The 26,933-nt window shown below is 46.2% G+C and overlaps 2 protein-coding genes across 3 annotated transcripts in view; both read left to right on the forward strand.

Annotated features, from left to right (window-relative positions):
• The window catches only part of ANHX (anomalous homeobox), a 14,033-nt gene extending 1,410 nt beyond the window's left edge, over window positions 1–12,623 (forward strand). Inside the window, exons 2-11 of one of the 2 annotated variants that reach the window (XM_027882012.1) lie at window positions 309–576; window positions 1,135–1,259; window positions 1,476–1,599; window positions 2,424–2,581; window positions 3,066–3,203; window positions 3,459–3,751; window positions 4,428–4,586; window positions 7,957–8,044; window positions 9,947–10,061; window positions 12,606–12,623. In XM_027882012.1, the coding sequence (XP_027737813.1) occupies window positions 322–576; window positions 1,135–1,259; window positions 1,476–1,599; window positions 2,424–2,581; window positions 3,066–3,203; window positions 3,459–3,751; window positions 4,428–4,459 (1,125 nt within the window). In that variant the 5' untranslated portion in view covers window positions 309–321 and the 3' untranslated portion in view covers window positions 4,460–4,586; window positions 7,957–8,044; window positions 9,947–10,061; window positions 12,606–12,623. Of the gene's footprint in view, window positions 1–308; window positions 577–1,134; window positions 1,260–1,475; window positions 1,600–2,423; window positions 2,582–3,065; window positions 3,204–3,458; window positions 3,752–4,427; window positions 4,587–7,956; window positions 8,045–9,946; window positions 10,926–12,605 lie in introns of those variants that run through there. The other variant, XM_027882011.1, reaches the window with a different exon arrangement.
• Window positions 12,624–18,219: 5,596 nt separating this feature from the next.
• Window positions 18,220–25,443, forward strand: YWHAH (tyrosine 3-monooxygenase/tryptophan 5-monooxygenase activation protein eta). Its single transcript, XM_027882013.1, has 2 exons — window positions 18,220–18,564; window positions 24,018–25,443. Exons 1-2 carry the CDS (start codon window positions 18,478–18,480, stop codon window positions 24,672–24,674), a joined length of 744 nt encoding a protein of 247 aa, XP_027737814.1. The 5' UTR covers window positions 18,220–18,477; the 3' UTR covers window positions 24,675–25,443.
• The last annotated feature ends 1,490 nt before the right edge of the window (window positions 25,444–26,933 follow it).

The following is a 26,933-nucleotide window of genomic DNA, read 5'->3' on the forward strand; positions in this document are numbered from 1 at the left end:
CTCTTGAGTTTTGGGGCAAGTTTGATGTGTCTTTCTGAGCTCAGTTGTTTCAACTGCAGACCTGGTGTGGCTTTAGCTTTTCAGCGCTGCTTTAGGCCTACTTTTATTTAAAGCATTTTAAGGTCCTCGGACTGCTTTTAAGAGCACAGTGAATTTCTTTCCTTAAAAAAAAAAAAAAAAAAAAAAAAAAAAAAAAAAAAAAAAAAAAAAAAAAAAAAAAAAAAAAAAAAAAAGGCCTACCATAGAAGCTAAAAATAGGAGATAATAGTTTTTATCTAACCACAACTTTGCGCATTTCGTGGAAAAAGCTTCCAACAGGACATGAGGATGAAGCGGTTCATGGCCATGTTAAACAAGAATAAAAACAAGGATCCCCCACCCTCCAAGCTGCTGGATTTAGCAGGAAAGCTTTGCCGGGACCTCCAGAGCTCGTCCCCTCGTCTGGAGAAGCTGGTTGGGGCCGTGATGGGATGCAAACACAAGATGTATTTTCTCACCAACATCCACATTGTCCGGGCTTGCGTGTCTGTTCATATCCGTAATGGGCAGCACGACAGAGCCTGCAGCCTCCTGGAGGTAGGGATGTGTTCTTTGGTTCTTCGTGGAAACAAAAAGCAGTACTGGAAAAAAAATAGTTAGAGCTGTTAGTGCAGTATGTGTGTGTTGGTTGACCTGAAACACAGGATAAAGCCTTTGCTAGGGGCAGTATTCATCAGCCAAGGGGAAGAAGGTGATTATGGGGTTGGCTGTAGCAGGATTTTCCTTGTTTAGCGTGGTGGTTCTTGGAGATTTTCACAACCTTAGGGCTCAGGCCATAAAAGCCTTGGGAAGCCCGAGATTAGAGTGCTTGTCAGGGTGGGAATATGTGAGGAAGGCTGGATGGTGCCACTCACAGTGAGGGATTTTGGCCTCTAGATCTGGTCATGTAGCCCTTTTCACCAAGGGAAGAGAAGGAATTAAGCAGGCAGCTCCCTGTGTACATTAGAGAGGGTACAGGAGCCATGTGCTCAGGCAACATACCAGCTTTGTCAAACCAGTAGGAATCTCTGAGTAAATTTCTGTTGTTGCAGGTTTTCTCTTTTATGAGAAGTCTGACTCCCAGGAAGGGTTTGTTTATACACTGTTTTGTTTTAGCGCTGCAAGGCAGAAGAGAAGGAAGAACTGGTGCAACTTTGGCACGAGGTTCACTATCAGAGGGTTATGGAGAGACAGCACAAGGATTTTCTGACACCAGTGCAGAGATTCCGTTGCAGGAAGAGGTACTGCATCGTGGGGGGACCAGCACTGTTTTCTCTGCTGCAGTTAGCAGAGGTAGGGGCTACAGATGCACAGACTGGTTTTGCACGTCAAGATGCTGCTTCTTGGAGCTGGTTCTTTTCTTGACGTTTTGACCACTTGTGGCAGTGTGAGAAAATTCCCATGAACGTCAGTGGCTCTTTGGGGTCCTTTTTAATCCTGTTTTCTCCTGTGTACAGGAATCCTCCACCTATTTCCCTCTGTCCTGAAGGTTTGAAGACTAGAAACTATCCAGAAGAAGTCCGCCAGCATCTGCACAGGTTTGCTGTAGAGGTGACAGCAAACCCAGACAAGAAACAGCGGGTAGGGATGTGCTGCTCACAGTCAAGTCTCCTTGTCACAGAAACCAGGACTCTGTGATCAGAAATTGGGAATTGGTGTTTTCAGAAGCCTCACTAGGGCTGGGATTCCTTGTATTTGATCTTTCCCTAAAGGTTTCTTTAAAAAAAAAAAAAATCCTCAGGTTCATGCTAAGTAACTTCTCTTGGTGTGGATGAGAAGTTGAGGGCAATAAATTCCTCTCTGGGTTTTTAACAGTTCTAATTTTGTAGTGATTGAGCACTGGCACTCAGCCGTCACTCAGAACAGCTCTATTACAGTGATAAATAGTTCTGTCTGCCTGGACTGAGTCACAGCCTGTGGAAAACTGCACTCTGCTCATCAGAACGTATTTTAAGCTGACTTATCACATCAAATTCACAGCTTTTGAAAACACAATAGGCTGTGTTAATGCATGCATAGATCTACCTTCTTTGGACAGGGACACATTTGTAGTGGAGGTGAGGGCTTCACAGTTTGGAGTCTGCCTCTGTGAGTGTCATTCTGGGGGGTGAGTGTGCTCTGGTGAGGGCATTATTTGGTGAGCAGTGTAATAGCACTGTGTGGTTTCCTTTAGCAAACAAATTGTCTGGGGGTGCAGGGTGGAATGTGTGTTTTCTGTCAACTCTGACTTTATAAATCAAACTCCTCCATCGGACCCACAGAGACTTCTTGGAGACCCAGTGAGTGAATGCCCCTGGGTTTGAAAGCTCTTGCTGGGCTGCTTTTGGAACTGAAGGGAAAAGCCTGATTATTTGGATGTGGTTTATTCTTTCCCCCTTTGTCTCTACCTACACCTGGGTTTGCAGGAGGGATTGGCTCGGGACATGAACCTGCAGCCAGTTCAGGTCTATAATTGGTTTGCAAATTATCGGCGACGCCGAAAACCCTGCGTCCTTCCCACGGAAACGCTCCCCAGCTCCTGTCCTGAGAGGGCTTGGACTTCCCTCACAGAGGAGGAGCAGTCTAAAGGATCCTACGCTCCACAAACTGCAGGTTTGTATCTTCTTAAGGGGCTTAGGATGTGGTCCAGAAAGCCAAAAATCAATTTTAAATTCCCTCGGGAAGGGAAGAAATTGCTTGTTGAGAACAGTATCTGTATGCTGATGGATCAGGTGGACACTGGAGAATGTCATTGTTTGGGCAGAGGCTGTGAGTCCATAGGAGCAGACACTCATGAGGCCTGTGCAGGGACAGGTGAAAAGGGATGCCTGGCTCAGAAGGGGCACCAAATGAAAGCAAATACATGGGAGGCAGCAGGTTTTAGCTCTCAGATTCTGGGATCAGGGCAGTACTCCAGGAAAACCCGCTATTTCCACGCCCCTGCACAGAATCTTAACCAAACTTCAGTCACAGGGAACAGGGGGTCTTGCTGTATTTTGCAAATTAGACTTGTTTCACTGCCTTTTGGACTAACCATTAGTGTTCTCTCACCTACCTGGCCTGCACCTTTCAGGTGGATCTCATGCAGGCACTGGCTCTGAGCAAATGGAGATAACCCTCGTGCCCTGTGAGCCAAGGTGGGAGCAGTCAGCTGCAGATCTGGATAAGCCTCCCAGAGGAACGTATTTAGCGATGCTGGAATCCAGGTGATGTATGAAAAAATCTTTAGAAGTGACAGTTCGGAGACAAAACAGCCTTTAAACATATTCATGGGACTGACTTTCATGTCAGTTCCCAGGGGACATCACTTAGGAGACTTGACACCACAGATGGACATGGTGCCTGCCCAGTCAGAGCAGTTGATCTCCCAGCTGTGGAGGGCAGGATTCAAAGGTTTAGCTGGGGATCCCCTCTTGGCCAAGCAGTGTGGTCGGGCTGATTTATGTTCTCCATCATTACAGCTTTCTGCAGAGCACTGAGCTGCTTGAGGCAGGAACAAGCACGGCTTTGTTCTCCATTCCCAGCACTGAACAACCTGCCCCTTTCTGCAGCGAGGCTGTGCTGGAACCAGGGCCCTGCTTTAGGCCTGCTGTGCTGGAGCCCAGAGCAGCAGTGAGCAGTGCTGGGGCCAGCCCCCAGCTGGGGAGTTTGGTCCTGTGCTCTTGCAGGCCCCTTCCCGTCCTGGATGAAGGCCTGGCCGTGTGGCAGAGCCCTTGCAGCACCACAGGAGTCTCTGGCTCTGCGTGGTCCCCAGGTTAGTAAAACTGCACCCAGATTGTTGACCTTAAGATTTTCCAAGCTTCTCTTCCCTTTGTTGTAAACACTCTTGCTCACTTTAGTGGCTTTCCAATGTCATGACACATGGGAGTGGGGCTTATTTTGAGCTTTGAAGTTCTGTCTCTATATTAGTTTAATAAGAAAAATCTATTGATTTAAGGTGTTGAAACAGACATTCTTACCTACTCTTTTGCTTAAACTATAATTGCTTCCATAAGATATTAATGGATTCCTTTTAGTGTTTCCACTGGAAGAGTCCCTCCAGGTGCTGTCTGCTCCCCATGTCTGTTTTTAATGCCAGTTATCCTTAAGAGATTGCTTGAGAAGAGGCTGGGAACTTCTTAACTGTGACATGGTGCTCTTCAGGCTCACATTCTCAATATCTTTTCATCTTCCTGCTTTTCTTCCCCTCTTCTCCTTTGTCTCCTTCCTGTCCAGTCTTGTTCAGCATTCCCACCATCTCTTTTCTTCCCCTTGTTCTTCAGAATAGCCTTGATAGGATACATAAGGAATGTCCACTTGCTTTTGCTGTAGGTGTACAGAACAGAAAGGGCTGTGGCTGCCATTCCCCCAGCCCCTGGTGAATGTGGAGCAAGGGGAGAAGGAATAGCTGGATCACCTTATCTGCCTCTCTACTTGTGTTTAATGCAAGCATTTATTTCGGCAGGTATCAGAGTTCCCTTGAGCAGAGTCCCTCAAGGTGGCTGCATTGAAGGCAGTCCAGGAGGAATCATTCAGCAGTCAGATTTAGAGGTTGAAAGCTTCATCCTTAGAGAAGGACAGCTAGGGACCCTGGAAGCTATTCCCCACAGGTAAAGGGAGGGAAAGCACAGGGCTGCTTCAAGGCAGGAATAACGATGCTGTGGGTGTAGCCCTCTCCTGAGACCCCGTTGAAGAGGGTTGCAGAAAGAGTTTAGTGATGCATCTCATTCCCAGGGCCTGATTCTCCTAAATACCTTTGCAGGTATTTATATCTGTGCACTGGAAATGTTGTGTAAGTGTATATGTGTGTGTGTGGCACAAAGGGGATTTGGAACCAGCCTAATCAGAAAAGACACGAACCCCTCTTTTGAAAGGAGGTTCAGCTTCTGAGCTATTTGCTTGTTTTTGGCAGGAAATCATAACCTGTACTGATCCAGTGAGAGCTGATTCTGTGGGCTGGGTTGGTAGGGCCTGTACTTAATCCTAAAATAGTTTTTGTAGCTTCACAACCCCATGACAAGATTATTCCATAGTGCAAGCTTTCCAAATTGGAAGACAGGCACTGTTCTGTCTTTCTGTTTTCCACCTGTAACAAATGTTTCAGAATTCAGATTTTCTCTGGGACTTCACATAAATTCAGAGAATGCAAAACAACAAAAATTCGTGCCATTTTCCATATGTTATACAACTTGCATCAAGTTACATAAAAATAAACAGCGCCAAAGAGATATTATGAGCTTCCTCCACTTTACTGATCTGCAAGACTGCGCAGGAGCAGCAGCCCCATTTCACAACCCATCTGTTGACACTGTCCAGCATTTGTGCTATAGCACTACAATGTCAATATGGCAAAAAGGCAGGTAGAAGAAGCTTTATTCCCACTTTATAGAGGAGGAAGCAGAGGCACAGAAAGTTTTGTGACTTGTCAAGCAACAAGGGAAGGCAGTGATTCACTGGAGATAAAGATCAGTGAGGTTTTGGCCCCAGTTCCCTGCTAAAAACATTTCTGCCTTTTACCCCTGTTTCCCAGTTGGCTTTGTGCCTTGTTCACAGTCGTGTCAGACTCCTCTGAATTGCTGGGGAGAACCCAGGTCTGGGCACTGTAAACCTCAGTCTGTGTTTTCGGATTTGCAGTTTTCAACAGTGGCTAAAGATCACCAAAGATCAGCAAGGCCTGCTGGCAATATTTTGGCTGGATTTAAAATTGCATGTTCCAACTCTGGAGTGAGCTCATGTTTATTTTTAAAATATATGCTGCCAGTAGAAGAAATCTATGGTGGATGTCTCCTTGTTGGGTATGTGAGCTGTGCCAGGAATCCACACACCCTTTATCGTATTCCTGGCAGGGGCGGCACTTGCTGCTTCATTGGCACCTTTTGGTGAGGATATATTATTTGAACTCTATTTGTAAACCCTCTTCAGTGGCCTGGTCCAGCTTCCCCCAGAACCTTGAACTCCCCAGAACACCATGAATGCTATGGAACATCAGTCTTTTTTAGAAGTGAGTGATGCTCAGGCTGCAGTTTCAGCAATTTCATTTTGCAGTTTCTCTCTAGGGAGCCAGGAGACCTCGTGTGGGTGATCTTGGGTAAGATCACTGCTGAGTGAGTGGCAGTGGGTGAGGATCACCTGTGTTATCAGGTAGAGCCCTCTCTCAGTTACTGATTAGAGAGGACTATTGTGTCACTAGAGACCTCTTGAGCAGTCATGTTGCAATGAGCATCACTCATCTGGGGGCTCCTGAGCAACAGCTCAAACTGGAAGAGTCAAACGAGCGTTGCTGTCCTGGAAAGATAGGGCAGTGAAGTTAACCCAGCAATGCACAGAGAAGGAAACTAATTAGCCAAGGTCACCCATCTGGAGTGGACTCAGTGTTATGCTCTCATGCCTTGCCAAACTCTCTACTTCCTGAATGCAGGGATAGAGCTGCAAGTCAGCCAAAGGACCCTTCATCTGCTTGTCTCATTTTTAAAGGTGCTCACCTGGAAAGGACTTGGCCTGAAAGCTTATTAGAACAACTCCTGTTGGTTTCTTTCATGGGCTTTTTACAGCCAGTCCTACGCACTTGGGCTGTATCCAAACCTCTTCTGATCTACAGGGCTGTGAGGTGGGAGTGTGAGAGGGAACCAGGCTGGGAGCTGACTGTCTCCATCTGCTTCTGCTGCCTGAGAGGAGACTTTGATCCAGCTAGCGGACTGCAAGTCCCTGTGGGACACCAAACAGATGCTCACCTTTACAGGGAGCGATGGTGCATCCTCTTCATTCTGCAAGTCAGACCAGGTGGAATGTAGCCCAGCTAATGGTTCATGCAAAGTGGAACCCTCATCTCCCTTTTCAACCAGAAGAGCACCCTGAGCTCTGTGGGGCAAAGCTTTCTGCGTTTCTGAGCCAGCATATTGATGTAGAAAATGTCAGTGCTGGGATGGCCGTGGCAGCTCACAGCTTCTGCCTGCATTTCTGGGAGTCCAGCTCAGAGTGCCGGGAATCCTCCTGCTGTTGGGCTCTCCCTCTGGATAAGCCAGCACCCTGACACTGGCAGGCAGCAGGTCCCCAAAAACAGGGCAAAAAAACTTTGTGGCAGTTGTGTAATTGAGTGGCAGGACTGGTTGCTAGGGGTGCTGTGCATGTTGGTGTAAGTGGGCCGTGGAAAGGGATGAGACATTCCTGGTGGGGGTGGGAGAGGGAATTGAGTCCATTTGTCATTAGGAAATGTGACTGCCTGAAAGCAGCTCCAGCAGAGGAGCTCCCTGATGGCTGCAACCTGGGGAGCATTCCGAGGGAGGGCAGTTTGACACCTGCACTGTTGCTTCTCCTTTTTTCCTCTGCTCTGCTGGTGGGCACCTCTTGTCTGGGCCTGTATGGACACTCACACCCTGGGCTACTCCAGGTGGTGGTATGGGCAGTGTTGTTGGATTAGAAATACTTTAGAGCTGGTGATGATGGGAGAGAACATCCCTTTTTCAAGTACCCAGTGTCTGCTACTTGACCCAGTGCCTGCAGACTGATCTCTTGAGGGGCTGGCAGAGCCCCCAGGGGAGTGGGGATGGGGATCCAGTCCCCAGACTCCACTGGTGGCCTTGAAAAGCTGTAGTAGCATCATAGCCAGTGTTATGGCTATGTCTAAAGCCACATGTTTGTTTTGACTCTTAAGATCTCTGTTTTTAAAATATGTTCCAGGAGAGAGACTTTTTGGTGGACACCTCCTTGATTATGGAGAGCGTTTTGGGGGCAGAAGGAAAGTTGCAAATTGAGATGTCATTCCCTGCTACTGCTCCTGCTCAGGCCTGTCACCCCCCTGCAGAACTTGTATTCTCAGGCCATAACAATTTGGAGAAATGGGGCAGATGTGGGGACGGCTTAGTGGAGCTCTATTAAATGAATAGTCTTGCCAACAAGCCCCTCTTGTCCTGCTGCAAAGTATTACAGGAAGTGGCAAGTAGAGCATAAATACAAATGCACTTGTGTGGGGGTTTTTTGCAGTTCCTGTCAGACTCTGTTTGGCAAGCCTCAGTGCCCACCTGTTTCTGTACCCTGCATGGAAGAAAGCCAAGCCTTGGGACAAAGCCAGGTAAGAGAGCACACCTAATGCTCAGAGAAAGGAGCTCAGCCCTATCACACTATCCCCTGCAGCTCTGTCACAGGAGATGGGAAATCTCCAATCATATTTAAAATGAAACAGTTTGATCTAAGCATACCTTTTGGTGTGCAGTTCAGAGCAAGCTGGGCATTCCCTGGGTAGCATCCAGCAGATACTGGATGAGGAGAGGTGGTTTTGTTGGGTTTCTTTTTCCCACTTGAATTGTTTATTAGACCCTAATTTTATTAAATGTGTCATTGAAGTGGTGGCCAAAGGAACCTGTGCAGATCCAAAGTGTCATTTAACTTTGGAGTCATGGAGGGCTCACCTGGCACTGTGGAATGATGGCTGCTTGAGGGTCCTCTCCTCTGAGGGGTTCTGCACAATCTGATTCTGCTCTCTCAGACCTCTTGAAGTGTTTCATATAATTTTCATTTCCAGGCCTGTGTTAATGTTGAGGAAAGGGGATTTTGCACTGTTCTGAGATGGCTGATATCACTATACAGGACACTGTGATTATAGGCAGGATAAGAGAAGTTAGTTGCATGCTGTGGATGCATCTGCATGCCTTCTGAGAGTGGTTTTAAGGCAGTAGAGAACAGAAGTTGGAAATCTGGTGCTTTCAGAGGGATGGGGGCACATCTTGGAATTAAATGTTTCCTAAATAGGACCCAAGAAAGCCCTCTCTGAGCCGTACATTGAGCTATTTTTTGGCTCCACGTGTGTTGGTCCAACAATCAGCATCCATTGCTGTTTCACTTGCACTGTAAACTGCTGGAGAAAGCCTTTTTAAAAGAGATTATGAAAAGCAGGAGCCCATATCTGCTGGCCTCATCATGGGAAGTGGCTGCAGCTCTGAGGGCAGTAACAGAACCTCTTTTGAGCCTCTGAAAGCATCAATATAAAGATCTGTATCATGGAAAGTGGCCTTTTTACCAGCCATAATGTAAGCCAGACGAGAAGGAAAGCTTTGGGCATTAATAATAAATGAGCCTTTTCTAAGATTTCCAGAGCAGGCAGTCTCTGTAGGTAGTTTTCATCTTGCTGTTCTGCATTCCTGCACTGATTTTGCAGTGGTGTAGAAACATGACACTCAGTGCAGCGTGGGCTGGGGAGCAAGGCACCAAGTGATGCCTGCAGATGTCAAAGGGGACACCCTCAAATCTTTGTAATAATTGCTCAGTTCAGGAATTCAGAAGAGCAATTTTTGCATATTTTAATGAGTGCTCTAGGAAAAGGAAGAGCTTGAATGGGTAAATGATTTTACAGCATTCTACAGACTTCCTGGGCACTTGGCTTCTTGCTGAATCAAGTGGCTCTGGGCTTGTGGCAGGGATGTGCAGATGTTTGGTTCCTATGGCTGAACCACAGGGGTGCAGATGGACACTTATTTTTGTCCACACATGACTCAATTTGCTTTTTGTACATACCATCAGAACCAAAATGAGAGTAAAACAAAAGCTAAAAACCCAAAAATATAATTAATTTTGGAGTCATTTCTTTCCCTTCCTGAGCAGAGCGCCCTTGTTCAGGTGATCACTCCCTTTATTATTTCATCCTGGTCTTACCTTCTGTCAGTCACTGGCTTTTACAGGAGCCAGTGCCTTGGGCAAAGGGAAGGGAATTGCTCTGCTCTGAATTACTGAGAGTTGGACTGTGCAGTGTTTGTACTTGTCACTGTTACACCATGTCCTGCACAGATGGATCACTCTACCTGAGCTTGGAGGGGAGCAAGGCCTTTGTCCCTCCATGCAGAGAGCCCTCAGCACTGACACTGCCTCCCATCACACACCTTGTGCTGCTGCCTGGCTGCCCAAAGGAGCTCTCCCACCGTAAGGAACTGTGTCAAAAATCATATATAGTGAGGTTTTGATTCCTTCCTGTGTCTTTCAGGTCCTGCAGGATCCAGTTGGTGACCCATTAAGCAGCGACACGTTCTGGGCAGCGTGCCTGCTCTTTGAATTCTCTGCCAGCGGACAGATGTGACCTGCCTGCAGAGACACTCCGGGTGGGAAGAGACACTTCCCCAGGAATCACCCCATTGCTGCCTCTTTTTTCCTCTTGTGTTTCTTTATAAATGAATGAGGAGTTTGACAAGGGGATGAATAAGAGTGAGGGAGAAGGATGAAGGCTTTTTCAAATGGTTACAAAGTTTGGTTTACTTACAGTTTTATTAAGAATTTTGCAAAGGGTAGAAGAAACATTGTGGACTGCAGGTTTTTAGTGGAGCAGTCTGAAGCTGTAGTGTAGGAGCTAAAATTACCAAGGCACTGATTCTGTGGCAGTTACATGCATTACCCATAGCACTGGTCAGACCTGAGTCCTTTGTTGCATCATGAAGGTAAATGAAGCTCCTCTACTTTAAAGGAGTAAAATTTAATTATATTGCCTTACAGTGGATATTGGATAACTTTTTCTCAGGTCTGGAAAACAAGGTCTCAGCTCAGTGCTGGTAAAATACTGCTGTTTCTTATCCCTGCGTTCCTGTTGAACTGCAGGGTGTAACTTCTGGAGGGTTCCATGTTCTGTAGTGCCACAGATGACACAAACTGGAGCACGGCAGAATTTTCAGTGTTTAAAGGTCTGGCAGGACTGGAGGGCATACCGTGGTTTTGGTGTTAAACACCAAGAAGTAGCAAGGCAAGCCCTTGGTGCAGGTTTAAAGCTAATCCTGCAAGTCATAGGGAGTGGTCTTTTGGGTATTTTCCCTATTTTCCCTTTTGGGTGTTTTTTGCAGTGTTACTATGATGGATTTAAATCTGTATTGGAGAAGGGGTCATCTTTGCCAAACCTCCAGCCCGGAGATACGTGGAGGAGATGCTTCCCTTACATTTGATACAAAGTTAGCAAATAAAAGTTGTCAATTACTGTTTCTCCAAGGTTCCTTTTTCAAGGTAAGGGTATTAAGTGATAAATGTCTCAAGGCAATTTTGTATTAAAACCCAGCACCAGCTGCCCTGGAAACAATTGTGCACGGTGAGACCCTGATGTCTCCTTTTTTTTGGTGGCTCTCCCTCGTAATGCCCATTTCTTGCCGTTGGGGGTTCTGGCTTCGGAGCAGTGGTGCTTGGAAGGGTCACGCACATGTTGTTGTTTATTGCCTTCAACAGCGGGGCCGGGTTTGTACGGCCCTCGCAGCCCCCGGTGAGGGACGAGCCCGCCCCGCCCTCACAGCCCCGCGCCATCACCGCCCGCCCTCCTCCCCGCGGGGCCGTTCCCGCCGCCCGGGCCGCCTCGCCATTGGCCCGAGGGCCGCCCGTGCCGCCTCGCCATTGGTCCGCGGCACCGTAGCAACAGCGACAGATATATCCTGCCGCGCCCTGATTGGCCGCCGCCTCCCGCCGAGCCATAGCAACAGCGGCGCGCGAGCGGGGCGCGCGCGGGGCGGGGGGGCCGCGGCTGAGGGGGCGCGGGGAGCCCTGAGGGGCGGGTGGCGCAGGGGCACCGCCATCGCGGGCACCGCGGGCACGGGGGCCGCCCTCACGGCCACGGCTGCCGCCGGCACGGCCACGCCGCGGGAAAAACTGTTCTCCAGGCGTTGGCAATGTCGTTTCCGCGACCTGAGGTGGAAAGGAGGCAGGACACGGTCAGGGACGCGGCTGCACGCAGAGGCAGCGGCCCCATAGCAAAATTCACACTGGATTCTTGATAGGCTGTTGTCCGAAATCCCAAATAAGATACTTTATTTTTCCACCCCTACTGGTATGACATGTCACTACGATTACTATGATTTACCTAGTCAGTGGTATGTGATACATGTGGGTGATAACACTTCCATACTGTTGAAGATGTATTGGAGTAAAGAGGAATGATGCCTCTCTTACAATGAGATGTATTTTCAGTTTCTTTCAAATATTTAGTGCTGTTCCCTGTCAGGGAAAAGGACAAGATTAACATTGTGTGTATAGAAATTTTGGGTACCTATAATTTTAAATAAATTCTTTTCTAATAACCCATGCTAGGCAATGCAGGTACTTTGGGCGTGGATATAAATAATTTATTCTACCATCTTAAACATACCAGTGACCTAAGGCCTTGGAAGTTGTTTAAATAGTTCAAGAATACCATTGTTTTGACTTTTTAGTTAAAAAGAAGACGCTCAATTCAGCAGAATTTCTCAGGAGTGATACAACAACAAGTCTCTTCCAAACTTAGATCTGAAAAAGGATTTTCAGCTAAAGCCAAATTAAAGCCTTTTCTCTCACACCTAATGAATTTCATTTCCAAATTTGGCACAGTTGTTCTCAGGAGGACAGCTGAATTTTCTAGGTCATTTCCCAGGTGAAATAACTTACTACTTTTCTGTAAATTTGTTAGACAATTCAAAGCTTAATATGTGAAATTGAGCAAATTAAAATTATTTCTCTTCAAGATATGTAAAATGAAGTGGTTAAAGTACCATGTGTTCCGGCCCACTATTGTCTCATGTCACCTGGAGATTGAACCTGCACAAAACACTTTTGAGGAGCTAATTGCATTTGGACAGGAATTGACAAGCAAGTGATGTCAGAGGATTTGACCGTGCTGAGTTACAGGCCAGCAGAGTCCTGAGGTGGGCTGTGCTTCCCCATCCCTGAGCCAGAACAGAGGGGCTGCCTGGCCATGCAGGGGAGAAAGAACAAGTCAATCTGCTGAATGCCAGTGCTGCTGGGTGGAGTTAGTCTTTGAAGGAGAGCCCAGTGGAGTTCTTTCCATTGTGTTCACACTGGGGTAGCATTTGAATTGTTCGGTTTGTGCCTTACCTCGTTCTGGTTTTCTAGGTGTGATTTGTGTCCCTGTCATGTTCTGCTTTCCCTGTCCTACCATTTGGAACAAGCTCTGGATGTGTTTATGCTGTTCTTCCTTGGAGCTGTACTTGGAAGCACACTGAGCACGTGGCTGACCTGCCCTGAGCTGAATGTGCTGTACCTGCTGTTGTCATTCCTCCTCCTCCACACGGCATGGCCTAGCAAAGGAAGGAACTTGCCCTAGATACAAAAAAAAAGAAAGCCATTTTTATCCTAAAATGCATATAAGGGCCCAAAGAACAGTGCCTATATGTGTTGATGGGTCACAGGAAGGGGATGAAAATCTAGGAGGGCTTTCAGAAGTTCTGTTACTTGGCTGTCCCTGAGGTGAGGGGGACACTTTCCCAATAGTCAGCTATCCACGTTTTCCACACTGCTGCCAGAAGCAGCTTTTCTGTGGGCAGTTCAGCAGACAGCCCTAAGGATGGCAAGGCCAGAGACTGAGCTGTTGCCTGTCAGTGGTTCTCTGTTGGAAGTGGGGTGTGCAAGTGGCCGCATGGAGGACCTGCATGGCAGCTGCCATGAAAATCTTCCCTGGACTAATCCCAGCATGACATGAGCAGCAGCTTTCCCTGCCTGTAGTCCCACTGGCAGTTCTGCTATCACAGTCACTGAATGGGTGTGTCCACGGCCCACTCAGGACAAATGCTGGGAGATAGAGCTTCGAGGCCAGTGTCTCCAGGCAGTCTCCTGCTCTGGATGCCTGGCTCACCTTGCTTGGGGCCTCATTTTCAGAGGAAAGGAGCACTTACATAGTGACTCAAGTAGGGCACCCAGAATAAGAGGCCACTTTTGAAAATGTTGGCAAAGACATTCTGTTTTATCTCTGCACTTCATCAGTCTTATCCCCAAAGTCTTTCATGTTATGTTCTACAGTGAAAGGTCATTGTTTCAGATCAATCATTTTCAGTGAGACTTAATCCAGTTCTAAGTCAAACTAATCCACTTTGGTAAACGTTGAAAAGCAGTAACAATTCATTTGTTAAGACAGATCTGAGCTTATTTTTTAAATGTGGCTGTTGATGCTGAGTCCTTAATTGTGTATGCCCAGCATGAGGTGTCTTCGGAGTGGTTCCAAAAATGATGGACATCTAAATTCTGATCTTATCTGTGGCTTGCAAATGCTCAGGACTTTTGGAAAAATCCTGGGATTTAGTGGGATTTATTTTTTTTTGGTGTTCATTTTGGTTTTTAATTTTCAGTATTTGCTTAACAGAGGTTGTTTTCGTTTTTTTTTCCTCTTACCTGTAGAGCCTCTTTTCAAAATGGTGCTCTGGTGGCAGCTGCTGATAAGCAGGCTTGTTCATGTTTTCCTGTTGAAGTTTGTGAATTCTGGTAACTTTCTCTTCACTACATAAAGAGTAAAACAACATTCTTCTCTCTGGGCAGGACTAGCAAACTGTGGTTTGAAGCAGCTCGTGAGGGGTTAAAGCTGCTTTCAATTAGCTACCGTGTCCTCGCCACTTAAAGGAACCCCCCAACTGAGCATGCCTGACAACCTCCTGTGCATATCCCTGAATCATTCTGGCAAGGGAAAACTGCCATAATCTTTTATTCAGACATAGTGCTGCTTCCTCTGTGCGCTCTGAAATGAGCAGGCGCTTGAAAACAGCCCATTTCGCCACAGAGTGCTGGGGATTTATCAGCTTGTGTCTGCACAGGATTTTGGACATGCAGAAGGCTACTGTGTGTGAATGCTGAATGGTATGAAAAATACTGCAGTGATCCCAAAAAGGCTTCTGTGTACAAGACCTGCCCTGTCCCATGAGGGAGCAAGAGCTTCACAGGTTTTGTTCAAGTCCCTGACCTGTTTTAAGGGTCTTCCCCTTTTAGTGAATGGATACAGAGTGTACTTCCCCACATGTACGGCATGAACTCCGCTGCTGAGCAGCACTCTGGCAGTGTCAGCTTTCTCTCTTCATTCTAGGATTTACCTTTGAGTTATGACGGAGGTTCTGGGAGAGTGATTCAAGATTAATATGAAATTGAAATATGACAAATAGACTATTTTCACACACACTGTGACAGCCTAGAGGGTTCTGTTGCTCATTAAACTGTGGTGTATGGTTTGGCTAGAAATATGTCACTGAAATTACAGTCTCTTGTGGTTTGGGAAAGAATCATCACACTTCAGCTACACCCACTGCTATCTCGTGCTCTGATCTTGTCATTGGTGACAACACCTATACTCCTGATGCACACTTATCTCACTGTACTGAGGGAATGTGCTGCCAGGATTCTAACAATAAAAATTACAGATAGTCCTAAGCCTGGGGAAGAATCTGTCCTTACAGCACTATCTGAGCATCGTGCCCTGTGTAAGTGCCAGTCACAAGCATTTCCAAGAGCAGATGTTCTCAAACTCTTCGTCCCTCTTTCTCTACTGTGGTTGCCTCTACTTTGTTTGCTGTGATGTGGAAGCTGGTTAACCTCCCCCATGAGTGGGTGGTTTCTTCTGTTCTCTCTCTGTTTTTCAGTATCTTGTCCCTGAGACTTTCATCATTTAACAGTTCCCTAAATAAAACATTTCCCTGCTGCAGAAAAGAGAGGGAAGATCACCTGCTCAGGGATCAGGAGGATGTTAGTGGCAGGGACTTTGTAGCACCACTGCTGTAGTTCCGTGAGTCTCAGGAAGAGTGCCACAGAATGTGTGTGCTCCCTCAGTGCTACCAGGACAACCAGAGGGGAGGCTTTGTGCCTTGGGGAAGGGCTGGGAATGGCACAGGGTAGTTTCCTTGTCCTGTAGCCTCTTCACCAGTGTCCCCACAGCTCAACGTCAGCAGCGGGGAGACACCCTCTGAGACGGCTGTGGTGTCCCCAGTGCCCTGTGTGAGTGAGCAGTGAACTGGAATGGCATTTCAGAGGAGCTATTTGTGGAACATGGGTGCTGTCCAATAATCAGATATGCCTGTGGAGCAGAGCCACTGCCTTAGGTCACAGTGCAATTTTCAGTGCCATAAGTTTCTCCATCCACAAATTCTTGCTGGGTGTGGTCACTGCTGACAACTCTCAGTCCTGCCTCATGAGAGCAGTATTCCTGAGCTTTGATGGGAATCACGGAGCTCTGTAATGTCACGTGTAATGCCTGGCAGCTGAGCTCGGCAGGGAACCACGGTCAGGCACTGCTTGCACCCCATTCAGCACTCTGCTAAAAGGGCTCGCTGATTTTGCCATTTCCTTTCCATTTTTGTTTTCAAGACATTGTAACTCATCTTATAAATATTGTAGCAGATTATAAAACTCATTGCATGAGCTCTAATTTCTGTTTATTGTACCCTTGTAGATTTGTGGAGCCACTCTTACGGATGAAGATCCACAGCAGTAGGCACTGTACACGCAGGAGAATATAGGTACCCTCCCAAACCTTGTGAAATGCAGTCTCTTCACTTTCTTTAGGTTACAGTCACACTATGGAAATGCTGCACACAAGGTTGTGTTATTTTAGCGTTTTTCCTTGCAACTGTTGAATTTAGACATGTATCTGGGTTTAGAGCAATGAGGTTACACATCAACTCGTGGATTCAAGGTGAAGAATTTTTGAGATGCTTTAGGCTGAGAAATAGTTGTTATACAGAAGCCTCAATTAAGTAAACCAAAGCATTGAATGATAATATTTTGTGTGTAGATATATCCACATATATTTGGCAGATTAATGCAGATTGGTTGGGTGGGTGAATAACTGGTTTTAAAAATACTTTGTAATCCATTTCCCTCGGGAGTCTGAAGCTGCTGTACAAGACTAGAAAGCTCCTGGTAAACCCTACACATGTTCAGAGCTGCTGGAACGCTTTGCAGACTGACTAATCTCTACTGAGGAGTTATTACAACTGCAAAGGTTCCCAGCTGGAGAATGGAGGATTGGCCCATCTCTCACTGTTCTTGCCTAAGTGTCAGATACATTACAATCTGTGTTTTTTACACTGAATCATACCTTTTGAGAACACGTCCTTGCTGTCCACAGCTAAAAGTTTATTCTTAGGTAAAATCAATATGGGTTTTGCAATAAGGATGATAATGAATTGGAGTGATACTTGGGATCTGTTCTGTTAGAACATCGTTTCTCTTAGAAACAGTGAAATTAGAATCCTCTTAGGAAAAAGCCCCCTTTGGCTTGCTGGGATGCACACACAGTAGTGCGGTGTGTGCTTCACACTGATGCAAAGGGCTCTTTCCAGAATGTTCTGGCAATCAGTTTATAACTTGCTGGGTGTAATTTTTATGTTTCGTACTTTATTACTCTTTATTCTTATTTGTCGTAATATTTATTTATGTCCTTCAAAAAAATCAGCATTTATTTTAAATGGCATTAGGGCTTAATGCACAAAAGCCAGCAGCATTAGAGTTAAGGCCGAAACTTTTGGCTGACACAAGGGACTGGATTTACTAATTTGCAACAGTGCAAGAGCACTGAGGGTAGGGGAGAGCAGAGGGATGAGTGGGAGCAGCCTTGTCCCTGCCCCCGGGCTGTGCTAATGGACCTGCTTTCCTCGTCGTTGGGGGTGAGGACAGATGTGAGCTCAAACTGCTCCAGATGCTGTGGGCAGCGGCTGTGCTGCGGAGCGGTGCGCGGGGGAGCAGATCCCTCAGCCCGCGGTACCGCAGTTCCCGTACGCGCGGCGGTGCGGGGGGCTCAAACGCTGGCCCTGGGCTTAATAAGAAAAGTTAATCCACGATTTATTGTAAAAGAGGAGTAACGCTGCTGCCGGTGTTTCTGGACACCACCAGCAGCTGTGCCGTTTATGCGAGGTGCCTAGTTTGAGATTATTTTTATGTAGGACTGGTACTGTATCAATTTATGTAAAAGAAGCCCGACTATTATACATTAAAATAGTAGTAAAATTGAATTTAGCAGCATCTCTTAGGCAAGTTAGCAGAATTGCTCCGTGGTACCACCCCCACAACTGGGGCTGCTTCAAGGCAGCTGGGGCGCGAGATACTCTTATTTCCCGGGATGATGCACAGCCGTGTCAGTGCTGCAGGACGAGGCTGGCGCGGGCCGGCCGCGGCCGCACAAAGCGGCCATGGCGCTGGGCAGGGGCGCACACGTGAGCGCGGTCACAGCAGCGGCCCCGCGGGCGGGGCGGCCGTGCCCGTGCCGGAGGCGGTGCGGGGGGCTGTGTGTGCGTGTCCGAGCCCGCGTGTCGGGGCCGTCCCGCCCGGGCCGGTCCCGCAGTGCCCGCGCCCCCCGCCCACCTCCACCTTTGCAGCAGGAAAATGCAGCATTCCCAGCGCGCACGCGCGTCCCGCGGCCGGCGCCCCGCGATGGCTATTTATAGCAAGTGACGTCACCTACAAATAGAGCGCGGGGGAGCGGCGCCCCCTCCCCTCCCCTGCAGCAGCCGCGGCTCCGCCCCCTCGTTGCCTTCCCGGCGCGCAGGCGCGGGCGGCGGCAGCAGCGCGAGGCTCCGAGCAGCGCACGCCGAGCGCGGTCCGGAGCGCGGCCGGCGGCGACCGAGGGAGCGAGCGCGGCCAGGGCGGCACAGCCCGGCACGGCACAGCCCCGCACAGCCCCGAGAGCCGCTCCGCTGCGGCCCCTGCGCCCGCCACCCGCGCGCTTCCAGCCGCACAGCCCGACCCCCTTCCGCTCTCTCTGAGGGGCGCGCAGAGCCCAGCCCGGCAGCCACCACGGAAGCGGCCATGGGGGACCGAGAGCAGCTGCTGCAGCGAGCCCGCCTGGCCGAGCAGGCGGAGAGATACGATGACATGGCCTCGGCCATGAAGTCGGTGAGTGGGGCCGGTAGCGTGGCGGCCGTGCGGCGTACTCGGGGAGGAGTGTGTAGGGGGGTAGTGGCGGGGGAGGGAGGGGAAGGAAGTGCGGGCTGGACCGAGGCGGGGTCGGGTCCGGGGAGGATGCGAGCCGCCAGGTCCCACCCGTGGTAGTAAAGAAAGGAGGGCGGGAGCAGGAGCCAGACCGTCCCGCCGGGACACCTCGCCGCCGTGTGGGGCGGTGCCGGTACTACCTGCCTTCGGCAGAGATGAGACAAAGAGTAGCCGGTCCAAACCGGACTTAGATCCCCTTTTAAAATCTATTTCCTTCCCCCCCTCGTTCCCTCCGTTCCCTCGTACGGGCGGTCTCGCAGCCCTCCCGCTCCCCGGCTGTCCCTGCCCCGGGGGTGTGGCTGTCCCCATGCCCTCCTCTCCCTCCCCACCGCGCCAATCGGGCTCGCGGTGCAGCCGTTTGAATGGCGCCCGCCCTGCGAGCGGCGGGAACGCTGTGCATTCCTTCTCTGACCTGCTCCAGAGGGGGCCCGTGCTCGCCCACCCCCTTCCCCCTGCTGGGGTGGTGGGTTTGACCTTGGGGTGCGTCTGCCCCTCTGGGCACACCCAGCGTTTGGGGGGTGCTGGCCGGGTGGGGTGGGCGCTGCCGCGGGGGCTGTCGGGGGGCACGGCACACGAAGAGCAGCCCCTTCCTTTTCTAGATGTTTCTTTTGCCTCATGATAAAAAACACAGATAGAGGCCTCACCCACAAATATCAGCGCTCTGACTCAAAGGTAGTACCTGCATCTGGGTGTGAAAGCTCCCCCGTGCTCTAAGAGCGTTTACCAAGCTTTAACGTTGCCTTTTTGCCTCTTCTTTGTAGGGTAACAATTTCTCAGTGCATTCCTTACCCTGTTGAATGCTGACATGTGTTTAAACAATAAGTTATATTTGCAGCTCGGCTCCTTTCAGAACTAAGCAATGAAAATTATTTGTACTGACTTGCCTGTACTGATACATAATAAAGTTGCAGAATGATCAAACTTACTATGTCTAGTCCCTTTTTTGAAAGCAGAGTATTTACACGATCTGAATTTTTCGGATAATGTTAATGCCAGTGAATGCTTAGCAATGTCTTTGCTGTATCAGATTACAGTTGGTTTGTTCTTGCTGACCTGTCCTCTGTGAACACCAAAGGCCCCAAGAGGAACTGTTTCCCTCGAGAGTGCTGCTGTTCAAAGGCACGGATGATTTTAGTTTAAAGGAGCAGCTTCAAACGGAGCCCACATTTTTGTTGTAAGAATGTGTATGTCACCTCCATTAAATAAGGGCAGTAAAACAACGCTTTTTTTGCTGCTCTTGTTCACTTATGCTATTATTTTGTAATAAATACTACAACCAGTCCAGTTCTAAAACAGTGATACTTCTGAGTATCTCAATACCAGTGGCACTAGATGTTCAAGTAAGTTGTATTTTAATTACACTGCTAGAATTCATGATAGATGTAATATAGTAGTAACAGCTCTGTTTATCTCCTATCTTTCACTTGGTAATTCTAAAGAATGAAACAGAGGAGCCACTAAAATCTGCTGTTCCACAAGACTATTTGTAGCTGTAGTTAGTAGCTTAATATTTCCCCAGGTACTGCTGAACTACAATTCATGTCTGTCGCTCTGGGCATATGTGAGAGCATCAAAATACAGTTGCTGTGCTTCAGCAATATGTCAATAAAGGACTTATAACTAGGCTTCATGACCAGTTGTCTTTAAACTGTCCCAGTTACTGTGCAAATTTTCATTCAGCTGGAGTCACAGTACTCTGTAATGCCACTGCTGCTCTCAAACAGGTTGTGTGGTGCTGAGCTTCTGTCCCTGGGAGCGGAGTCTTGAAACACATTATAGATACTTTTGAAATACAAAAAGTAAATCTGAATTTAAAAGGGGACAGTTCCCTTACTTTAAGCTGTTCATACACTGTTGCATGTCTGTAATGCAGCATCTGTTGGTTATTGGGCTTTCCCAGGTGTTCACTCCAACATGGCAATTTCCAGAACTCTTCAGTGCTTGGAGTTATTTTGTAGGGCTGAGCATAAGCTCCTGTGAATCCCTGGGGGCTCTCTGTCCTCACACAGCTCACACTTCTCTTTTAGAGGTTGTAAGTGAGAGATAATTAAAGGAGCTTTTTATCCCTATAGAATAATATTCAAATAATCTTGCAATCCGGAGAGGTTAGACTTCCTCCAGCAGGAAGGAAATGGGTATTCCAACTCGGATATCTATTCTCAGCGCAGGATATCTTGAGTTGAAGAGTTTCTATTATATGTTTATTTAAATATCTGAATGCAACATATCTTATACTTTTTAAAGGTGCTGTATGAAGGTAGAGTGCTTTCAGTGTGCACTGAAATCTGAACAATTAATGTCAGTTTTACGTAGGTGTTACCACACTTTCACAATACACAGCATAGCCAACAGCCTGATAGAAACAGTAAGTAACAAAGACTATTTTAGTGAAAATGTATTTGCCTGATTTTTGAGACTGCCTCTGAAGAAAAATACTGTGACAAGGCTGCCATTTCACCTGTCATTATAAAGCTGGAGAAACATTTCTTTTTCAGTCTCATCAATTCCTTATTTAAAAAAAAAAAAAAGCCAGACCAAGTTTGAAGTAGTAGCTTAAAAAAGGAATTTACTGGTTGATACAAATTTTTGTTGCTGTTAAACTTATTTTTCTTGGAAGAATCCTAGTATTTTGGCTGTAGACAGGAGAGTAAAATGAATCAGTTTGCTGTTACAAATTAATTAGTTTAATTTACTTTTTCCAAGCCCAAACTGTTTTAATAGAAAATACAGTCATATGTAGAAGTGCCTCTGCTAAATGGCATTCTTCCAAGGGGTGTGGCATTCCCATTGCATTAAATGCTGCTCCAGGATTCCAGCTATTTCAAATAAACATTACACGGTAGGTATGGAATTGCCTCTCAACACGCTGGAGAAAGGTGCTTTTGGTGTGAGTGTGAAAGGTTCTCAGTTGATGCACAAATGCTCCAGCATCCTGAGACAACAGAATTGAATTTAAACCTCTGGGTGTAGATAATTCCAGTAATAATGAAACATTTTAGCTATATAAACCCTTACTATTCCAGACAGTATTAATCCTAATATGTAGTGCTTAGCACCTCTGTTGATTTATGTTGCTTTTCTGATATAGCTACATAGTGGGTAAGAAGTAATTTACTCTTCAAAACTGGTAAGGTGAATCTGAGTTCGGGAGATGCAGTTTTAAAATTAGTTGTGTGTGAAATAATACACAACGTGAAATAAATTTAAAGTTTTAAAAGAGCTCGAGGTTCTAGTTTATTATGTAGCCTTCAGCTGTGTATATAAATGGACTTAAAGGTTTGGGGTGTTCTCTATTTTTAGTACAAATCACTGAGTGTCTGGTTTGGGGTTAATGAAGTGTGTGTGTGTAGGAGAGGTAGATGCCTTTAATGTAAGCAGTGTCCTCCCCTGCTGGGAGATGCTTCCTCCCTGTGGTTCTGTGCAGTAAAGGGAGCTGTAGAGCTGCTTCTTGGTGCAAAACACTGAAGTCACACGATGCAAGAAACTGGTCTGGTTTAAATTCATTCCTCTGGTTTCTATTTGTTCCAAAATTATGGACTGTGTAACGTCGTATCAGGAGAGTTTTAACAATTAAGCCTGACTTTCTGCTGGCTCAGGTACAGTCATTTTTACAGCAGCTTGCTGAGAACTGGCTCAGGCCGTGACTGACATGCTCTGCCTGACAAAACAAGTGTCATCACGGTCAGTGCTCCGGGTCAGGCTCTGCTGGCCAGTCCCAGAGTGCACCGGGGATCACTTGTGGAACGCTCCCCGGGGTCTCTTTTCCATGTGGAAGTGGCTCAGTTTGGGATCACACACCAAGTCATTTCTGAGCTCACACAGCTTTGACCCTCCTTAGCATGTGGGGGGAGGAATTCCAGGGTTGTAGTCAGGATTCCTTTCATACTCCCAATTTTTTTGTCACTAAGCTGCAAAGGAACAGCTAATATCTTTACTAGAGTAGATGATACAGGTGAGTCATAGCGGAGATTGCTGAGGGAGGGACTGTTGGGGGAATACTGATAGGGAGGAAGGTTATTAAGATGTCATTAGAGTTGATTCCTGTGCAGTTCAGCCCCTGCAGATTGTCTCGAATTACATTAGGACAAGCAGAGTGATGTCTCTTGGGAGTTCAGGTTCCTGAGCTGTGGGGAAAAGGCATTTTGGAGATAAAGCTAATTAACTTATATTTTAAGAACCAAACCTAAATTGGAAAGTAATCTCTCTCTTACTCTTAACAGTTACAATTCATAAAGTATTGTTTTAGATCTGGAAATATTCACATTTTTGGATGGTTTACTGACTACACCAGCAGTCTCAGAATAGTATAAATATTTGTGACTTGATTATTTGTAGTATGTAAGTATTTAGTTGAGAACACTCTGGTGCCTGTCAAACAGTGTAAATATGCACATTTTAAAAGAAATAATTAATTATTTTAGCAGTGTCTGAGCAAGGACAAGTTTACTTTCACACCAAAGTACATATCCTTAGAATTCTAGTGACTGCTTTGAAGGCAATGTGCTTAAAGTAGGGGAGTTTTTCATCCTAATTCCTTTGAGTTAAATTTCGTGTTTATAAATTTGAAAAAGTAGAAAAGCTTCAAGTGACTGTAAGTGTAATGGATTTTATTCCCTAAATTAACACAGCAAGTGAAATAGGCCTAAATAGACAGTATTAGAAGTATTATCCTTTTATCTCAGCTTTTTGTGGTAGCAGTTTGGAGTTGATCGTGGCTTCTTTCCTGATTTCCTGTTCTATTTCTATGCAGTTTCTTTCATGTCCTATCCCTGGAATTTGTCTGGAGCCACCAGTTAGCAGAAAGCAGGATAACTTTTGTATTACACTGATAATTGCTCACTAAGTGTCTCAGAGCTCCTGTGGAACACTAATTCCTTTGTACTGTGCAGAGCTTATCATCTCTGCTGCCGAGTGCAAGAGCAGCAGGGGAAAGAAATGCAAGAATTGCACCAGTTGCCAGTGTGGGTGCTGTGCTCCAGCCTCATGTAGCTGGTGTTCTAGGTACAGTTCAATTCATCACTGGTTGTGTGGTCTGTGTAATCATAGCAGACTTCCCAAAAACCTGAGCCCTCCTCTGTTAGTGCTTCTCGTTACACAAACCCGACTCCCTTTTATTCAGTGAATGTTCTTTCCTTCAAAATACCCCCTCTATTGCATCAGAACTGTGGGGGTTTCACTCTTGACTGCAGAAATGGGTTTAAACTTTCAACATTGCAAAATTACTCCCGTCTAGAAGGAATTTTGGGACCTAGAAGACATTTTGAATCTTGCACTTCACGATAAAAATATTTAAGGAAGTTTGCACGCTCTTCTCTTAAGGCAAACGCTTTAAATTTGCTCTTTGTCTGTGTTGACAGGTCACTGAGCTGAATGAGCCCCTCTCAAATGAGGATAGGAACCTGCTGTCTGTAGCCTACAAGAACGTAGTCGGAGCCAGACGATCTTCCTGGCGCGTCATCAGCAGCATAGAGCAGAAGACCATGGCAGATGGGAACGAGAAGAAGCTGGAGAAGGTTAAAGCCTATAGGGAGAAGATAGAAAAGGAGCTCGAGACAGTCTGCAATGACGTTTTGGCTCTCCTAGATAAATACTTGATCAAGAACTGCAATGACTTCCAGTATGAGAGCAAGGTGTTTTACCTGAAAATGAAGGGGGATTACTACCGCTATTTGGCAGAAGTTGCTGCTGGAGAGAAGAAGAACAGTGTCGTGGAAGCCTCAGAAGCTGCCTACAAAGAGGCTTTTGAAATCAGCAAAGAGCACATGCAGCCCACTCACCCGATCAGGCTGGGGCTGGCACTCAACTTCTCCGTGTTCTACTACGAAATCCAGAATGCCCCCGAGCAGGCCTGCCTTTTAGCCAAACAAGCCTTTGATGATGCCATAGCAGAGCTGGACACACTAAACGAGGATTCCTACAAGGACTCCACTCTCATCATGCAGTTACTTCGAGATAACCTCACTCTCTGGACGAGTGACCAGCAAGATGAAGAAGCAGGAGAGGGCAATAATTAAAGAGCTTTCCTCTGATCCCTCTTTCATCCACTTGGCCATCCCCATCGTCACCAATATTTCCTTGCCACAGTCACACTAAATATCTAGTGCTAAGCATATCTGTATTGTACAGCTGTTCAGATCTGCTGTCTACTTTATTGAGAAGCAGTTTCAGATGAGTCTTCATGGGCATTGATGGATTGATTGGTTTATTGGCCCTATTTATCTTAGTTGCACTTGAGCAGTGCAGAAAGAGGCATTTTTAGTTTGCCTGTTGATTGGAAAATATGGGAAAGAATAATGGAAGGTGACTGAAGATAACTAGATTCCAGTTAAATTCTTTCCATTTGAAAGGAGCTGACAGTTCTGTTAAGCAGTACATTTTGTGCATGCAAAGTAAATTAGCCACCCCAAATTTTTTTCAGTCAATGAAAAACAGTTAAGCTGATGTGAAATGACAGCGCTGTTCATCAGTTTACAATAAACTGTTTGAAATGTGAGGTCTCAGTAGCAATTTGATTTTTTTGCCTCTAACTTATGTGCACAGTTTCTTTTAATGCAGTGCATCTACCTAAGAGTTTTGATACTTGTAACCTTTTGCAGTTGTTTTGAAGAATCATAAATTTATTTTTTGTAAACTCTTTGGCTGTTTAGTTGTCTGTGTATTCTGACAACTCTATGTCAATATTTGCCCATGTTAAGATGGATGACTGAGATGCCAGACTTCTAAATTAAATGTTTTGGAATTAAGTGAATAAAATAAAATGCTGCTTCAGGGATGTTATCTCTACATGAGCTGTCCTGTCATTTGTTCAGAGTGGAGACAGAGTTACCCAACACATCAGTGGTGAGTTAAAACATAATTAGTCCAAAGCTGAATGAGAAGTTGACACCTGCTAAACAAACACATCACAGTCAGTAAAAACAAACCCACAGAACTCAGAGGCACCCCCAGTATTAAAGTGGAGCTTCCAAAGGAGGTGTATTTGTTTGCTCACCAGAGCAGTTGTAATGCAGTTCCACTCAGGAGCTGAAGAGTTGTGAAGCACATGACTTACATCAGTGTAGAGACTTGTGGTTGCTTCTGGCCACTGTAACCTCTCAACTTTCTCTGAAGTGCAGCCACCAAATCAGCTTTACATGTGAAAATCCCACTAATTATTTCATATTTACCTGCTTCAAACGATGCAATACTTGTTCCTGAAGACTGCCTTTCTGTTTTTAGCTAGCTTAAGCCTAGTCCCCAAACTTACCTGTTGTTTTTGCTCTCTCCCAGCAGTTAGTGTACGTGTACATTTGTTGGTGCTGTACATGGTTCTGGAATGGTATGTCCCAGAAGCAGGAAAAGTTAGCTGTGTCCAGACTGCCACTGGCACCTGAGATAGCTCAAAGGTCATGTAAGTTCTCATTTATCAGAATTTATTTTTCTTTGATTTGTCCAATAGTTGTTGCTGGTCTGATTTACCCACAGCAGCTACTTACACTTTTTACAAGCAGCACACCGGTTGTTTTTAAGTATCTGGAGTTTTAGAATTTTTAATAGTAGATTTGTATGTATTTATATATTCTATCATCTTATAGATAGTTCTAGCTTTATATCAGTAAAGTTGGCAAAAAATTGAAAGCCTAATTGCACCATCTGAAAAAGATGAAAATACAGATATTTACCTCCTTACCTGCCCCTGTGGAGCCAAGGTGAAACTTGGCCATACCTGCCTTTTCACTTTGAAACACTCTGGATGGTTAATAGTTGATATTATTGGCAAGTGGTAGGTTTGTTTTGCTGTTTATAGAAGAAGCTGTCTTTTTGTTACCTTTTTTATTTACCTTTTCGCTAATTCAAAAGCCCTGGGATTGCTAAATGCTTTTTTGTAATCCCTATTATAGCAACGACCTGGAGGAAGCCAAAGCAGATGAACAGCACATGTTGTTTATTCCAATATTCTTCAGTGGACTGTAGGATTCAGGTATTTTGGAACTGGTATTTCTCTTAGATGACCCCCAAGTTATGCTGTCTGTCTCACACTCTCTAAAACAAATAAAATCCTAGGCTATGCCCAATTTATTGTTTGAAAACACCAGATGTATTCACCAGAAGTGCTTAGTTGAATTCACAACATCTTTTTAAGCAGGATTAATTCCAATGCAAAGACTTCAAACTGAGTGATTTTCCCTGCTCCCCGATGGAGGTTTCTTTATGTTGCCTTAATTCAGGCACAAAAAGATGCTTAATAATCTTAACATGGTGAGATATAGTATATGTAAAGGTTCCTCTGAGTA

This window comes from Empidonax traillii, unplaced genomic scaffold (genome assembly GCF_003031625.1).
Source record: "Empidonax traillii isolate 1590-97213 ecotype Southwest subspecies unplaced genomic scaffold, ASM303162v1 scaffold99:size1466351, whole genome shotgun sequence".
NCBI classification, from domain to species: Eukaryota; Metazoa; Chordata; class Aves; order Passeriformes; family Tyrannidae; genus Empidonax; species Empidonax traillii.